General features: G+C 54.5%; 6 protein-coding genes across 6 annotated transcripts; 4 read left to right on the forward strand and 2 right to left on the reverse strand.

The window, feature by feature from the left end:
* Nucleotides 1-1,338: 1,338 nt before the first annotated feature.
* On the forward strand, nucleotides 1,339-3,287 carry CTAM01_00087 (alpha amylase; the record flags this gene model as incomplete). Its single annotated transcript, XM_060516141.1, has 2 exons — nucleotides 1,339-1,733; nucleotides 1,874-3,287. Coding segments are annotated over 2 exons (1,809 nt in total), but the record flags the coding sequence as incomplete, so codon positions are not given.
* A 627-nt stretch (nucleotides 3,288-3,914) lies between these two features.
* CTAM01_00088 (uncharacterized protein) lies at nucleotides 3,915-4,595 on the reverse strand (the record flags this gene model as incomplete). Its single annotated transcript, XM_060516142.1, has 1 exon — nucleotides 3,915-4,595. The coding sequence occupies one exon, from the start codon at nucleotides 4,593-4,595 to the stop codon at nucleotides 3,915-3,917; it is 681 nt and encodes a 226-aa protein (XP_060388768.1).
* Nucleotides 4,596-6,596: 2,001 nt separating this feature from the next.
* CTAM01_00089 (histone acetyltransferase subunit NuA4) lies at nucleotides 6,597-7,191 on the forward strand (the record flags this gene model as incomplete). Its single annotated transcript, XM_060516143.1, has 2 exons — nucleotides 6,597-6,914; nucleotides 6,976-7,191. 2 exons carry the CDS (start codon nucleotides 6,597-6,599, stop codon nucleotides 7,189-7,191), a joined length of 534 nt encoding a protein of 177 aa, XP_060388769.1.
* Nucleotides 7,192-9,030: 1,839 nt separating this feature from the next.
* CTAM01_00090 (prolyl oligopeptidase) lies at nucleotides 9,031-11,398 on the forward strand (the record flags this gene model as incomplete). The annotated part of the gene is made up of 5 exons (XM_060516144.1): nucleotides 9,031-9,132; nucleotides 9,234-9,436; nucleotides 9,494-10,857; nucleotides 10,910-11,229; nucleotides 11,291-11,398. 5 exons carry the CDS (start codon nucleotides 9,031-9,033, stop codon nucleotides 11,396-11,398), a joined length of 2,097 nt encoding a protein of 698 aa, XP_060388770.1.
* Nucleotides 11,399-12,180: 782 nt separating this feature from the next.
* On the forward strand, nucleotides 12,181-13,409 carry CTAM01_00091 (bromodomain associated domain-containing protein; the record flags this gene model as incomplete). The annotated part of the gene is made up of 3 exons (XM_060516145.1): nucleotides 12,181-12,742; nucleotides 12,823-13,046; nucleotides 13,095-13,409. 3 exons carry the CDS (start codon nucleotides 12,181-12,183, stop codon nucleotides 13,407-13,409), a joined length of 1,101 nt encoding a protein of 366 aa, XP_060388771.1.
* Nucleotides 13,410-14,350: 941 nt separating this feature from the next.
* Nucleotides 14,351-16,519, reverse strand: CTAM01_00092 (triose-phosphate transporter; the record flags this gene model as incomplete). Its single annotated transcript, XM_060516146.1, has 3 exons — nucleotides 14,351-15,198; nucleotides 15,252-15,555; nucleotides 15,632-16,519. The coding sequence occupies 3 exons, from the start codon at nucleotides 16,517-16,519 to the stop codon at nucleotides 14,351-14,353; spliced, it is 2,040 nt and encodes a 679-aa protein (XP_060388772.1).
* Nucleotides 16,520-16,683: the final 164 nt, after the last annotated feature.

The following is a 16,683-nucleotide window of genomic DNA, read 5'->3' on the forward strand; positions in this document are numbered from 1 at the left end:
CAAGTTTCCATCTCATTTCTCGGCCATTGCTTAACTTTTTTTTTTCTTCTCTCAACCACTCAAGGCAACCTCAACTCCGCCTTTTCTCCTGTTTCCCATCTCGGACCTCTGAACCCCCTCTCCCACCCTTCGCTTAAAGCCTTCACGACCACAACGAGCATAAAGAACAAGATCCTGGTGGTAGTCGTTGACTTGACCTTTTCGGACCTTGGCAACACCGATACATCACTTCGCCAGTCTCCAGGAAAGTCCCAACTACCCCGTTAGGTAGCGGCATCCCGGAGCGGTGAGTGATGGGATAACCCCGCTGATAGGGCCGATCGTGTCTACCTACCCCAGTTAATACGACCCCCCCTTTCACAGCCGCCTTCTTGAAGAAAAATCGAAAGAAGGAGGTGGGGGGGCGGGCGTCCGCTCAAGAAGTTCTCCACGGGACCTTGCCCTGTTGACCTTCTCCCGTCCCCGGCCCCGGGTCTGGGAAACTGCAACAACGAGAAAGGCAGAGGGAAGGGGAACTCGTATTCTTTCTCTTTCTTTTTCCTTTAGTTCAAAAGTCGAGTTGGTTCCTGGCTCCTGGCAAGTTTTTCTTCTTAGGCGAGGAACTAGGACTCGACTTCAATCTCCTCAAAGGCTCCCACCATCCATCTCTTCATAGTCCACCAACGATTATTCGATCATCATTATCCGACCTTTCTCAACATCGACTGCCTGGCAGCGAAAGAGTCAGAAACCGAGGTAATCACTATCGTTTCGGATAGAAGACAGCCTGATTGGCTTACCCTACATCGCGCCCCGGCCCCTGAGGACCCCGAGAAAGAGCCAGACGTCGCCTGCTCCGCTGACTACGGCTTCGGGGGTAAGTCACCTTACTCAATCTCCGCTGTAGCTCATCTCTTATAATCTGTTAAGCTTTCGCAAAGCCGGCCCAGCGCCCCGGTTTCCTTCAACCCTCCCAACGGGCGGCTGAACCGCAAGTCTCGCCTACGCTATCTCAAAGCATCGCACTCTTGCCGCCGCGCCCTACTCCGTATTCCGCCGCCTTATTCGGCTCTGGGGGGATCCCCTGCTCCAGATCCTGCGAGAAAAGGCTTGAGAGCGCAGACCGGGCATGGGGCCAACCGTCTAATCTTGTCAAAAAAAAAAAGTTCAGACTGAAGGTCCGCCAAGAAGTCTATCCGATTACTCGTTGCTGTTCTAAGCCCATTTTGGGTTTAAGGTTGAAGGGGAGAAAACGAACATATAAGTTACGACTTGGACGCCTTTCACGAAGTTTTACGCTTTCTTTTCGCTGTTTAGACTTGTTCTGTACACTCTTTTTTTGTTTGTTGTTTCGTCACTTTTCTTTACTTTCTTTTCCTGTTTAGTCTCTTTTCTTTCTTTCTTCGAATATCGGTCACTCTCACTCTCACTCTCGAAAACCTGAAAGCCTGCGGAACGATGAAGGCTCCCACGACTTGGTCGATCCTGGCGGCCGCCGCCGCTCTGCACCAAGGCGCCGTCTCGGCACTGAGCGCGGCGGAATGGCGGTCCCAGACGATATACCAGGTCATGACGGACCGATTCGCGCGGACGGACGGGTCGACGACGGCGAGGTGTGAAATGTCGGATCAGACGTACTGTGGTGGTTCGTGGTTGGGCATTGCGCAGCAGTTGGATTACATTCAGGGTCTCGGTGCGACGGCTATCTGGATTTCGCCCTTTGTGAAGAATGTCCAGGGCAAATCCCGTGACGGGTGAGTTGGTCCCTTTCCTTTTAAGTTGTCATGAGATGAGGCACAGGAAGTGGTGCTCTCATGAGACATGATGAACAGCTCAAAAGAGAGAACTTAGTCCAACTCGGGAAAATAGAAATCACTTGCTAACATAACATCAGCGAATCGTACCATGGCTACTGGGCGCAGGACATCTGGGAGGTTAACCCACGCTTCGGCACCGCTGAGGATCTCATCTTCCTCGCCAATGCCATCCACGCCCGTGGTATGTACCTCATGGCCGACGTTGTCACGAACCACATGGCTTGGCTCGGTCCCGGCAATACGGTTGACTACTCCATCTACCGCCCCTTTTCCAACGCCTCGGCCTACCACACGCCGCCTTGCGTCATCGACTATTCCAACCAGGACTCGGTCGAGAGATGCTGGCAGGGTACCGACGCCGCTTCGTTGCCGGATCTTCGCACTGAGGACCCACGCGTGCGCCAGGTTTTCAACGCCTGGATCAAGCGCGAGGTCAGCCGCTTCGGCTTCGATGGCCTGCGACTCGACAGCGCAAAGCACGTCGAGCCGTCCTTCTGGCCAGCGTTCGAGGCCTCGGCCGGTGTCGCCGCCTTTGGTGAGGTCTTCCACGGCGACCCAGTCTACGTAGCCCCTTACCAGGACGTCATGAGCGGTGTTATGAACTACCCCGTGTACTACTGGCTTACCCAGGCCTTCCAGTCGACCACAGGCAGCATCTGGAACCTTTCCAATGGAATCAAGACGCTCATCACAACGGCGCGTGACCTGACGCTGTACGGGGGCTTCCTCGAGAACCACGACCAGCCTCGCTTCCTGAACCACACCTCGGACCGCACTCTCCTCAAGAACGCGCTGACCTTCAGTCTCCTTATGGACGGCATTCCCATCATCTATCAGGGTCTGGAGCAGGGGTTCAGCGGTGGTGAGACACCGTACAATCGCGAAGCGCTGTGGCAGACGGGGTTCAACACGCAGTCGGAGCTCTATCTCTGGATCTCCAAGTTCGTGTCCCTGCGCTCGACGCTGGCGGCGCTGGATGGCGGGTACCTCTTTTACAAGTCCCAGCCCATCCACACGGACGACCACACCATTGCCATGCGCAAGGGCTTCGACGACGGGCAGGTTGTGAGCGTCTACTCCAACGTCGGCACCAACCGCACCTACAGCGTGTCTCTGGCCCAGGAAGACACGGGTTTTCGGCCGTGCAAGCTGATCCTCGAGGTCGTTCAATGCCGACCCTACGTGACGGATGCGACAGGCGTGCTGAAGGCGACGAGCGGGAGCGGGGAGCCGCTCGTGTTTGTTCCGGCAGACAAGGTCATGGGGACGGGTATCTGCGCAGGTGGCATAGGCAAGCGTCCTCCTCCTCCCCCTCCCCCTCGTCGTCACAAGCCTTCTCCTCCACCTCCACCTCCCTCTGGGACATCCACCGCAACTGCTGCCCGCTTCTCTACCACGCGCCTCGCTGTTGAGAGTACCGATTATAACTTAGATTCTATAGGACGTTTTAATAACATCACTTTGTCGCCTTGCTTGACATCCCAGCTTTGATACGTGTTCCGAAAATTCGAAACTAAAAGAAACAGCAGACTTTACATGCGAAAAAAAAAAAAAAGCTCAAGACGAAAACAACAAAATCAAACTCCCGACCAAACAGCAACAAGTCTTCTTTCACAACGCTCATTCGACAGCTTACTTTCCTAGATATTAGTGTGTAGTTTTTTTGTTTATTCCTTTCCGACCTCTCACCCACCTTGGGCGACGGACTTGTATATCGGTAGGCAAGCGACTGGGCGAGAAGCCTAGGGGGGATTATTCACTTCTCTGCTCTAATGGTTGGCAATCCAGGACAGCCTGAGGACACACACTCGAGGCACCCTTATACCCGCAAGACCACCTTTAGGCGTACATAGTTTGTGTGTCGTTTCTTTGCGACCCCGAACATAACTTTACAGCAATGAACATATGGGTGTTCTACACTTGTAGAAGCCACGGTTTTTCAATCTCACACTTCGTTATCGTGGTGGAATGGGTACTGAGACTGGTGATATATTCGTGATTCGTATCCCTATCCGATGCTGCCAGGTAAATTGAAATGGTATATACAAGAAGTTGAAGAAGGTTGAAGATGAAGAAGAAACGATACAGAGTCCAGCTCCGGAGTATCGATCTCGTGATTTATGCCAGCCCGAAAGCCCCCTTGGCCCTAGCCCAGTACGCGACACGGTCCTCGGTGCCCGAGGTACCGATGCAGTCCATGTAGAGGGTGAACCCCTTCACCGTGCCGGCCGCGAGGTTCTCCCTGACGTCGGCGTCGCACTGCGTCGTGAGGAACCAGGCGGCGGAGCCCCAGGTGTAGTCATCCGGCATCACGAGCTCGAGGATCTGGTTCTTCTTGTCGTCCGTCAAGCTGTTTCCGTCCGTGACGCCGCCCGCGATTTCCGTTGCCTTGTCTTTCAGTTCCGGGATCGAGAGGGCGTACATGAGGTTATACCCCGCCATCTGGAGGTTACGGGTTCCCTGCCCCGGGCGGCCTGGTTCGGGGAAGTGGTTGCGGTTGTAGCGGAAGTCGCCTGTCTCAAAGGCCATTAGGGAGAGGAGGGCTGCCATTTCGCCTTTTGTTGTGACGTTGTATTTCTGGAAGGCTTGGGGCAGGTAGGACGCCACGTGGGATGCTGTTGCGCATTCGTCTGCGAAGGTGGTTACGCCGTCGCAGGAGGTTGATTTGGGGGCTGTTGTGGCGATGATGGATGTTGCGTTTAGGGGGGCGTCTTCGTTTGCGCGGTGGGTTAGGAGGATTGGTTTGGCGAGGGTGGAGGGGAGGAGGAGGGTGAGGGGGAGGAGGGTTGTGAGGATCATTTTGGAGGTTGTTGTTGGTGTTGTTGTGGTGTTGGTTTGAGGTGAGTTGTAAGTGGTGTAAGAGGTGGATGGGTGATCTTGTGTAAGGTCAAGAGGAGAAAGCGTTGGATGGCGATGATGCTGATCGTGAACCGTGATATAGGAAGCCAAAGGTTACACTGGTTATGAGAGAAAGGCTTTTCAAACGAAACAAAGACCCCGAGTACAGAGTACCAGAGCCGCAGCAGGCGAGGGAACGATTGTAAGGTGGCAGAGTGAGTGACACAGTCAGATCAGAAAAAGAAGCGAAGGACTGACGAGAGACAGAGAGAAGATGAGAAAGCAGACGCAAGGAAGAGCGAGGTGTTTGTCTTTTTTTGGGAACCCCCCCCGGGAAAGGAACCAAAGGATCAAATGAACCGGGCTGGGATCTGTGGGTTTTGAACAGTCCCGCCCCTGGGCACAGCATCTTTTGACGCGGGTTCACTAGAGCCCTGGAGGTGAGGTGGTCATGCGCGCGTGCCGTGTGGAAAGACTTCTGCTTAGTCGAAAATGCAGGAACGAGAGCCAGTGCCTTGCTCCGTTCGGAGTTCCCTTGAGGAGTTCCATTCCCTTGGTGGAGGTCTAGTGTAGAAGAGAGGTGATCTTCCCGTCGCCCTCCGCGCGTTTGCGCCAGTAAGATTTGCGGTTTTGCTCTCCACACGGGATGACCCTGTTCAGAATCATTGCCGCTGTCCGCATATTCGGCAGAAAGACGTCTAAAGAAGTAAAGTTCTTTTGGACAAGTTTGTGAGGGGGTTCCCAGGATAGGGGGTAAAGAAGGGATGGGATTGGGAGGGTTCTAGCTAGGTGCAGCGTGCTCGTTAGCCAGAGATCTTCGGCGAGGCCTCTGCGAGGTGGTCGTGGTGAAACGAAACAGGGGCCAAGCCTACCCCCGTCGACATGTCAAAAGGATGCAGCTGCGCCGTAGTGATTGGCTGAGGGGCTGCGGCTGATGGTGCGGAGCTTCGTGATGTTGCCTCCCTCCCCCCCGGCTCGGGGGGAATTTGGAGGGGTAATTGGGTGATGCCGTTGCTGCCGAACGGGCGGCAGACAGAAATGCTTGAAGGAGGCTGGCTGGCTGGTGTGTGTGTTTTTCCCTTTCCCATCACCTGTTGTGTAAGTCTTGTGGAGTTTGGCGAACAACATGGACTGGCGAAAGCAAGTTGCCGCAGCAGCTTGCACGCATTTCGAAACCCACATACACATAACACGGCAGACTTTTCGCTTCTTGGGCGGCAAAGACTTGCTGTCATCCTGCCTTTCGTAGCAAGAGTCAGGGGCAGTCCCAGAACGACGCTCGTGTACTCTGCACTGTTGCAGATAGACTGGCGCGAGAGATGATGATCCGTCTTGGTTCATGCGCCTCGGACGGCCAGCCTTACTAAGGACTGGGGTGTGTCACTGTAGTACTATGTATACTACCTGTACTGGCGGCCTTGAAATGTACTCGGGAATCAACGTTAATTTTGGCAGAGAGCATGACAAAGACCTGGTGGAGTCTTTGTCCGTGTTCAAGATGCTTTGATTGCGAAAGGAAACGCACATAACGTCAACAGGGAATTGTTTGAGCTCTGGCGAACATGGGCGCTGAGTGAGATGTTGAAGCGAAGGATTTCGAGTGCGATGAACTGCCCTGTTCAAAGCCCCTTCCTTGTCAACTGCAGCCACAATGCTCTGCCCTTGGCTGCTTGACTAAGCAATTCCCCGGTCTCCACCCAGCCCGAAGCGAATCGACCAATGAGAATGTGTGCCTGGCCTAGTGACCATCAGCGCCAAAGTGGTCGGCTCCTCAGCCCATTGAAGCTCCGCGACCGCGACAAATCAATCATACAATCCTCCCCTCGTCGCGACCAAATTCAGCTTCGACTCGACCGCGCCGCATCGAGTCAACCCACACAATCCGACAACTCACGCGCGCCCGCGCGCAAATAACAACCACACACACGCACACGCACACGCACCTCTGCCGAACAAAAAGCCATGGGCGAGAACCAAGCGAATGCCGCCAACGCGGCGCAAGGGCCGGCTCCGACAATGCAAATGTACAGAGAGGAACAAGTCCGCCTGCGCCAGATGCTGGACAAGAGGGCAGTGATCGCCAGGAAACTCGCCGCCATCGAGGCCGACATTGAGCAAAAGGAGACGGCCTACCTCGACAGCACGCCAAACGGTAACATCATTGCCGGCTTCGACAACTACATCAAGGGCTCCGGCGCGGCCGCCCAGCGGCGCAAGGCCGGTGCCACGGAGCAGAACCGCGTCTTTTCACGGAGTTCGGTGTCGTATCGCCCTGGCAGTGTACGTCTCTCCATCAACCGATAACACTCTGGACACAGCCGCTGACACAAAAAACTCGTAGGAAGCCACGACGCCCGGCTCGACCCCCGCTTCGCATGCGCCGACTCCCTTGTCGACGTCCTTCAAGGACGGCGGCGGTTCGAACCACGCGACGCCGACCTCCGCGACGGCATCGAAATCCGGCAAGAAGAATAAGAAGCAGAACGAAGAAGACAGCGATCACGACTCGCAAGCGCCGAACAAGAAGCGCATCAACTTTGGCGCCGGACGCAAGTGAGAAAGTCTCTGTACGCCAGGCTCCATCACATATGTTGGATGAATCGGCAAAGAATGATGTTACGAAAATTTTCTTTCGGATTATGGCAATTTCATTTCGCGTATTGCTGAGGCGACTTCTTTCTGCTTCGCAGCGGTTGCAATCTTCGTAGGCTCCCAAGGACGTCTTACGATTGCGACGTGGGGACCGAGAAAGCTGTTTGCCCAGCATCGCTTACTTTCAGACGTATGTGTATATAGTTCATGCCCAGGCGACGAGTGTAGAAAGCTTGGCCTAGGAGGCAAAAACGTTGGTGGGAGTTGAGGAGTTCCGGAACCACGATACCCTAAAGGGCTTTTTCCAACAGGAAATCTCATCCCAATCACAAAGTGTTGGGCAATACATTGTGGCCCATTGGCTCTTTTTTCATCCAATCCGTCTGTCCTAGTAACACATCAGAGATGAGAGGCGATTTGACCAGAAGTGTGTATGTTTGGCCGAGGCTAAGGTCTGTTGCGGGCACTTTTGCACCGAGACGTTGCAAAAGTTCGTCTCCACCCGGTACTTTTGCGCCGTTGGACCCTTAATACTACGACGGAAGGAGAATCTACTCATATCTTCGTATTTAGGCATTGAGACCACCTGCCAACTTGAGAGCATCTCTCTGCCCAATTTATTTCAAAACACTCTATTTGGATCAGTAAATTACTGTGCGGGAACAGCTTCGGTCTTGATTATTGCCCTCCTATAGGGTCCTTTGGAAGCGAGCTGCCCTCCGTGCTCGTAGAATCTTGGGTTCGAGAAGAATCAAAAAGGAGGATAGACACTTAAAAGGGTGGACTATGGGGTGAAAGGACAATCTACATGGAGGAGAAAGATACCTACCTACCTAATACTAAAACTCAACCTATATTGGGTACATTGAACAAAGTAGAGAGCCACCCTACTCAGATGTTCTCAATTCCCAGGCCTGCAAGCTTCTCATATTTCCAGCGATATCTCGAACGATGGTCGGTTTCCCCAGGCAGCTACCTACGCACACTTTTATCTCAACTATTTTCGACCTTCTCACCCACCGCCCGCCGCCGCCGCCTCAATACATCAATGGGAAAGAAATTTGTTCATTGTTATCACCAAGGCCCATGGCGTGGCGGAGAATGACCTCGTTTGTATGGCCCCGCTCCCATGGGTCACGAGTTCGAGTCTGGTGAGAAATTGCTAGCATCGATACAATTGAGGAATAGTACGTAAAGAGTGAGCCTGGTGATTTTTGTAGGCCCCCCTCACGGGGGCTGAGCTTTTGTACTTTTTTGAGATATTTATTGCCTAGAGTTTGATTGTGTGTCGTTATTATGGCGATTCATGATCGGAGGAAAAGGGCAAGATGCAGGTGGTTCCCTTGCCGGTGCCTTTGCATGATGTAGAATCTGTCGTCTGACGAAGCTTTCTCTGAAGAGTAGCTACCGGGTTGCCTTCTCCCCGGACAGCTCTAAGCAAGTTAGCATACCAACCGCTTCGGAGCCGACGGGCGGCGGCAGCGGGCCAAGCTGCAACGAGGGGCCAGAGTCTGTGCAGCGCCTGCGCAGGGACTGAGAACCTTGTCGGCCCCAGTGTCTCTAACAGCCGTTGCTAGCCTGTCCACAGCTAGTGCGGGGCTCTTCAACCGAGCTTCCATGCCAGTGGAGGTCGGATAGTCGATCCCCCGTCGTCATGTCGCAATTGACAATGCATGTTGACCGACATACATGTATACGACACCTTCCCCAAGCCTTGTGTGTGTGTCCTCTGTCACTACTTTCCCTTTGAAACGTAACTGATTCCATGAACCACCTGTACAGCGTGGTCCTCTAGCTCCTCATGATGACGATTCAAGCCTCCAAGTTTACCCCAGAGGTTCTGCTCTCTGCCCCGCGCAGGTCCCCAGGCATTCCTAACCCATCTGGCACGAAAGTGCTCTATACTGTGAGTTGGCAGTAAACTGGAGGAGTCCCAGACGTCGCAACATTGCTATAGGATTTCGTGCTTCTCAATTGAAGTGGTGAGCGCAGACTAACGTAGCTCAGGTCTCGACCTACTCGTTCGAAAGCCACAGCAAGACCTCCCAAACGCGTGTTCTTGACGTTGAGAGTGGTCATTCAAGCCTCCTTTACGAGGAAGCATCCTACAGTGACGTGACATGGATTTCGGACGAGGAGGTCCTGATACTGCGAAGCGGTGACAAGGGGGCTACGACCCTTCTGCTGGGAGATGTTACGAAGCCGTCTACGTAGGTCGTCTCTGTCACCAGGCATGCTAAACCCTTCGTTGACGTCAGCCATTACAGAGTTACCGAGATCCGCCACTTTGAGGGCAGCTTGTCAAGCCTGAAAGCCAAGCGACTATCCGACGATGAAGTCGCCATTGCCGTCGCCGTCTTGACAACCCCGGAGGGTGCCATGTACAACCCGGTAGCCGAGAAGAAGCAGTTGACGACCGGCAAGGTGTACTCGAGCCTGTTTGTAAGACACTGGGATGCCTGGGTGTCTGAAAACCAGAACTCCATCTGGTATGGTCTTCTGAAGAAGAACGACAAGTCGTACAAGTTCGAGGGTCAGGGTTTGACCAATGCCCTCGAGGTCTCGCGGCTGGTGTCTCCGGTCCCCCCTTTTGGTGGCAGCGGCGATTTTGATATCGGAAAGCACGGCATCGTCTTTGTCGCGCGCGACCCCAATATCTCCTCGGCCATTTACACAAAAACAGACCTCTACTTCCTGCCTTTGAAGTCCTTTGCCGAGGACAAGCCGGGATTGCCTCAAATTGTCAAGACTAGCAAGCTCCGTGGTTACTCGGCGGCACCCGTCTTCTCCAGGGACGGCAAGAAGGTCGCCTTTACCCGGATGAAGAGCGATCAGTACGAGACTGACAAGCCAAGGCTGCTGCTCGTTCCCGACGTCTTCGACCTGGCAAGCGTACAAGAGTTCTACCAGACAGACGACGGCGCCGGCGGCTGGGACGCGCGGCCCGAATGGATCACCTGGAGCAAGGACGATTCGGAGCTGTACGTATCGGCGGAAGAGCACGGGCGTGCTAAGCTCTGGAAGCTGCCGGCGACTCCGCACGAGGCGAAAGACCTTCCCGCAGCAATCTACGAGGAGGGTTCTGTTGTCGAGGCGAAGCTATTGGGAGATGATGGAGAGAAGCTCTTCATCAGCACGTCATCTAGGGTCGAGAACTCGGCTTACTCCGTTCTGGATCCCGTCAGTCAAAAGACCGATCTCGTATCCTCGAGCTCCAAGCACGGAAAGTCGTTCGGTCTGTCCAAGTCTCAGTGTGACGAGTTCTGGTACAAGGGAGCCGAGGGATACGACGTTCACGCCCTCGTGGTGAAGCCGTCCAACTTTGACGAGAACAAAAAGTACCCGCTCGCGTTCCTCATTCACGGAGGCCCTCAGGCCGCGTGGATGGATAGCTGGAGCACGCGATGGAACCCTGCCATCTTTGCGGAGCAGGGTTATATCGCAGTCATGCCCAACCCGACGGGAAGCACCGGCTACGGACAGCAGCACACCGACAATATTCAGAATGAGTGGGGTGGTCGCCCGTACGTGGACTTGGTGAAGTGTTTCGACCACATCGAGAAGAATATTTCGTACATTGATTGTGGCAACGCTGTTGCTTTAGGTGCTTCGTACGGAGGATACATGATCAGTGAGTTAGGACAGCAGTGTATCACGTAGCGATAGATGCTAATCCCTCGCAGACTGGATTCAGGGTCATGAGCTCGGAAGAAAGTTCAAGGCATTGGTCTGCCACGACGGTGTATTTTCAACACTGAACCAGTGGTCTACCGAGGAACTCTTCTTCCCTCTGCATGACTTTGGCGATCCTCTTTGGGAGGACCGAGAGGGCTACGAGAAGTGGGATCCCGCCCATCATCTCGACCAGTGGTCGACGCCACAACTGGTCATCCACAACGAGCTAGACTACAGACTTCCCATTTCTGAGGGCCTCGCCATGTTCAATGTTCTGCAGGCGCGCGGCGTGCCTAGCAAGTTGTTGATGTTCCCCGACGAGAACCATGTAAGTGCTTAGCTCCAGACGATATTTGGTGGATACTTTGATTACTGACGTGTGTGAACAGTGGGTTCTGAAGCCTGAAAACTCTCTTGTCTGGCACAGAGAGGTTTTGGGATGGATCAACAAGTACACAGGCCTCGACAAGTCTGAGGATGTGGCTATTAGGCAGTAATATGGAGTAGTAGGCCTGAGAAGGGATGGTGAGAGTATCAATATGTTGTAAATCGTGGGTCGTGGCGGTACTCAAAAAGTTGAAATGCCATTCCTGATTGAAAATGATGAAGAGGACTCGTCTACCTTGTGTCGCTGAGGCAAGGCATCCAAGCATAAGGGACTAGAGGAGTGCTGTGCAAATGTGAAGATGCCTGCCTTACATTGAAGTTGTTCGAGAGCATTCGTGATAAGGTAGTAAGTGCCCCGAGGGCAAGTACAAGGTAGGTACAGTATCCACACTGTCGGGGGAGCTCTCCCCAACGGTTCCCCATCCTGCAGTAGCTCCCACCTCACCTCCTTCCGATACCTTTAGGTTCTGTTCACTGCTGGTCCGAGCTCCTTCCATTTCACCAAGGCTGAAATTTCGCGAACTTGCACCTTCTTCACCCATCCTTCAACTAAAGAACGACTTGCACATAGGGATTGACGTGACCAACGGATTTCTTCTAGCCTATATATCCATCCAGTGACGACTTGCGACCCGAGAATTACGCGTCACAACATCATGCGAAGCTTCCTGAACCTACCTCAGAACCGAAGGTGACCGACGAAATCGCAAAACCCACGAACGAGCCCAGTCACAGCAAACCCGCGATTTCCTCTCGAGCCGCTTACTACCCTTGATCTTGGCCCCGACAAAATCTTTGAGCTCTACGATACTCCCGAGGGCGGAAAGAAACAATAAGCTTAATTCAAATTTGAAAATACCCAAATACACGAAAGGACAAACGAAAAAGCACAATGACACCCCCACCAGTCCTCTTCCACGCCCTCCTCCGCCCCGCGGTCCTCCAGATCCTGCGCGCGACAGGATATCACGCCGCACGACCCGTGGTTCTCGATGCCGTCACAGAGCTCGCGGCGCGCTACATGTTCGCTCTCTGCCAGGCGACAGCGCGGCACGCGGGCGACAACGACCCGCAGGGCGACGCTGGCCCGGGCATGGTGGACGTACGCATGGCGCTGCAGGAGCTGGGTGCCGTGCCCCCGGACGATGTGCTCGCTGAGGGGAGAGGCGCGATACTGGGCGAGATTCTAGACTCGCTGGACGAGGAAGGAAGGAGCGAGGCGGGCGCAGAGCTCGCGGCGGCTGCTGCTGCTGCAGCTGTGCCGGACGGCGAGGGAGACTTGACAATGGCGACGCCGACGGCGGTAACTGAGAGGGGACGCGAGAGAGAGAAGATCGTTGAGGATACGAGAGGCGTGGACGAGTTCATCAAGTGGTTCTCCGGACCGCGGAACAAGGCCATTCGCGAGGCGGCGGTTGGTGATGGGGAGCTGGAGTTGGGCGACTACTTGAACGGTTCGTTGCCTCGACCTCCCTCAATGCACGGGACGGAGAGGAAAGAGAGACTTGCGACAAAAGCTAACGTGATGAGATAGTCCTGAAGAAAAAGCACAGCAAGACGGGCGAAGACTCCAAGTACCACGGCACGATCATCGGCAAGGGCAACGACGTGGGCGAGGTCCAGGTCGAGGGCGGCGACCTCCCGAGCATCCACACCTGGCGGTCCAAGATGCAGGGCCCGCCACCGGGCAGCGCACCGTCGGCGACCTCGCCGCGGATCAAGGAGGAGTCGAGACCGCCGAGCTCTGGGCTGAGCTCCGTAGGCGACAGGCTGGGCGACGACCGCGACAGCATGGACTTGTCATAGGGGGCAAACATGCGGAGACGGGATCGCACCGGCAGCACGGCCAGCCAGGCGAGCGTTGTCAGCGTTGCCAGCGTCAGCACGAGTAAGACCGAGGGTCGCGAGGGTTGCGCGGTCCGCCCGAGAGGGGGCCGGGGCCGAGGCGGCTCGATGGCGGGCAGAGGCAGGGGCAACAAGACTAGCGGTGGCAGAGTCACCAAGAACAAGACGACGACGACCACGGCTAAGGCTAAGCCCAGGAGCAGGTCCAGCACGAAGACGAAGCAGAAGCAAAAGAAGAAGGACAATGACAAGGAGGACGGTGATTTCACGGCATAGCGCGGCGTTTTTAACAAGGGGAGGGGAAGGCATCATTACTGATTTTTCGGGTCTGGCACTTGAGCGAGAGAGACAACTCCTCCCCTGAACCAAACCAAAAAGTTTATTCGTCACTTTGGAGGCGGGAACGGCAAGCATGGATCGATATGCATGAATATGGGAAGTCATGGGCTTTCATGAATACGGGAAGGAGTGTGTTCCCCCTCCTTTCTTAGGAGGAAATGAAAGTGAAGGAGGGAACGGGAACTCGGATGAGGATAGCATTTATCATACAGACTTCTCCAGCCGAGGACAAGCAGCTGAGGAATGAGGTCTGGCTTATTTTGGGCAAAGCATTGTATAGAGGCCCTTATCTCCAGGCCGATACTTTTTCTGCTTCACCTTAGGCTCGTTACCACATTGAAGTTTGAGTTTCTATCGAAGTGTACACCCTTCATCTGCGTGATGTTACGCCAGTTTGACGAGGTCACGTGTGCCCAAGATGCTCGCTATCTGCAAAAGAATGCCATGGTGTCAAAATATGGTTGGTGTGCTTCTGATTCTCTCTGTGTCTATCCTCTCGATAGGGGCTTTGCACTACTATGATGATAGTCTTTTATCATCTCTCGCCAATTGGTATATCCACCTCTTCTTCCCTTCAGGGGGGGGTTCTCTCTCTCTCCCCCTCCTTATATCCTCACGGGGGATAAACAAAACCCAACAACAGTTATGTACCATCTTCTTTACCAATTTCGTCCTGGGTGGGGTGCCCCCCTTTCCCGGAAAATGTTTCGCTTTGAAAATAAAACTCCTATGCCTGCCCTTATGTCTTGCCAAAAATCGGCGAGATATGCTGTATGCCTCTTCCCAAAAAAAATATACAGTTTGGGGCTCTTTCTCTTTCTTCCCTTCTCTTTCACCTGGATATATAAAAAACGAGAAACGAAACGAGACACGACTGTCTAGTTGTCGCGGTGGGCTTGGGCCGTCCTCGACTCGTGCGCGGTGTGTCCCGGGTTTGGCAGAATATCGCCGTCGGCAGTGACGAGGTTGTCCTCGTAATCGGTGCTGTTCCTCAGCAGACCCGCCTCCTCGCCGCTGCCGTCGTCGTTATCGCTTCCGCTCGAGGAGGCGCCCGAGGCGTGCGCAACCTCCATGTGGCCACGCTGAACCTCTTTCTGTGCGTCCTCGCGCATCTGAGTGATCTTGATGTAGTTGTACGCGACGATGGCGCCCATGGTGGTGATGAGACCGACAAAGTTGACGGGCGTGAGGCGGTCGTTGAAGACGATGGCGGCGGCGGAAATTGTCACGACCTCCTTGAAGATACCGGCGATGGAAAGCGTCACGACGGAGGTACGCTGCAGCAGAGCGAATTCCGAAGCTGTCATGAGGAAGGCGATACATCCGGGGAAAAGCAGGAACAGCGGCGTCGTAATGGCGCCCCATTCAGCGACGAGGACTTTCAGGCCCTCGATGAGGGCGGGGAATCCCTCGACGGGGATGGCGATAATGATCAACGTCAGGAACATGACGGGCGCCAGGAAGAAGATGCTGGAGAAGGGATTCGACGTTGCCGGGTTGCGCAGGAGCAGGATTTGCGTCAGGCCCCATCTAAAACCAGAGAAGAAGGCCGCAGAGATGACGAGGATGAACCCGCTGACCTTGAACTCGACTTCTCCCGACACCATCAGAACGACACCCGCAGTCATTGTCGCAATGATAGCCACGAGGCGCCACGTGGGCTTCTCGAGTCTGAACAAGAAGGCGAAGATCAAAACGAACGCTAGGGAAGACGATTTACACATGGCTAAAGAGGGTTTAGTTTTTTGCGGTGAGCGTCGGGCGGCGCATATTACTTACTGTAGAATGTCAGGGTGATAAACTTGAGCGAGGTGTTACCGAGTCCAATATCGAGACCCGTTGCAGCACCACACGGCCCAATGCGCGTCAGATAGAACATCTTGGTCATCAGAGGTCTGTCGGGCTCGGATTCGTGCCTCGAGCGGCCCAAATCCGAATTGCGCACTCCATTGGACGGGCGCAGGGAGGGTATTAAGAATAGCACTAATGATGCGAGGCCGAATTGTACCAACATATGGCAGGCCGTCGTGAAAAGAGGGAAAGCAAAGTTGAGGCGGTTCTCATCAAACATCCACTTGTTATACTGTGGGCCTCTTGTGTCAGCTTGTGATTCTGCGGGCCGTAACGACAAAGAGCAGCGTATGGGCAAATGGGCTTACCAGTGAAATGCTGAGAGAAAAGAAGTACCACAGCAAGATCAGGGCGACGTTGACGGCGGATTTCCTAAAGACGTTTTGATCTGCTTCCTTCTTCTCCTCGGCCGAGATTTCGCCGCGGACGAAGCGCTGATCTAACCGCGTGTTGTTCCTCTTCTTTTGCTTCTTCCTCCTCTTATCTTTCTTAGTCAAACCCGTCTCCTCGTCATCATGGAGATCCTCGTCGGAAAAGCTGTCGTCGTCGATATTCTTGGATGCCGATGGTGTTGCTCCGAGATCCTCCTCCGATATCTTTGGCTCTTCCAACATGTTCCCCTGATTCCTTGACGGGACTCTTTGGTGGTTACTAGCGCCGGCACTTTGCATGAGCGAGCTGCGGCGCCGGCGGTGGCCGGTTCCTTTCAATGGCTCCATTTCGATCTCGTCGTCGTCGGCGGCGACAGTAGGAGAACGTTCTCGAGCGGCGGTGTTGAGGGAGGAAGAAGAAGGGCCCTGGCGCAACGATGCGTGGGCAGTATGAGCGGGAAGGACGTCTCGTGGCCGTGGACCATCCGGGTTCGAGGGTGTGTTATCCGTGGTGGTCGCGTGTCCAGGCGAGGGTGCGGTGGGTGGTGGGAGAAGCAGAGGTGACGGGCTCAGGAGGCGACGGTTGGTGGTATCAGTAGTGTGGTGGTGGTCGTGTGAGGAGGAGGATGAGGAGGGGAGGGCGTCGTCGTGGTCAATGGGGTCGGGGGAGGATGACACGGCACTGGCAGCAGCCGAGACGGAAACAGAGGCAGATTGAGATTGAAGTTGAGAATGAGAATGAGATTGGCTAGGGTCGGGAGGCAGCAGGACATGCACAAGTGAAGAGGAAGCCGAGTCGGAGGGCGAGGAGGAGGATTGGGGCATGATTTAATCTGGGAATCCACAGCGGGATTCACAAGCACAACCTAAGCTGCCGGGGCTGGTAGGCTGGGTGTATGCGTACGGTGTGTATTACCGGGTCAGATCCAGTTTACCGGCCGTCGTCTTCTCTGGGCGCCGCAATACCTTCGCAGTAAAAGGCAAGGTAG

The sequence above is a fragment of the Colletotrichum tamarilloi genome (genome assembly GCF_030869305.1).
Source record: "Colletotrichum tamarilloi strain Tom-12 chromosome Unknown Scaffold_1.1, whole genome shotgun sequence".
Taxonomy (NCBI): Eukaryota; Fungi; Ascomycota; class Sordariomycetes; order Glomerellales; family Glomerellaceae; genus Colletotrichum; species Colletotrichum tamarilloi.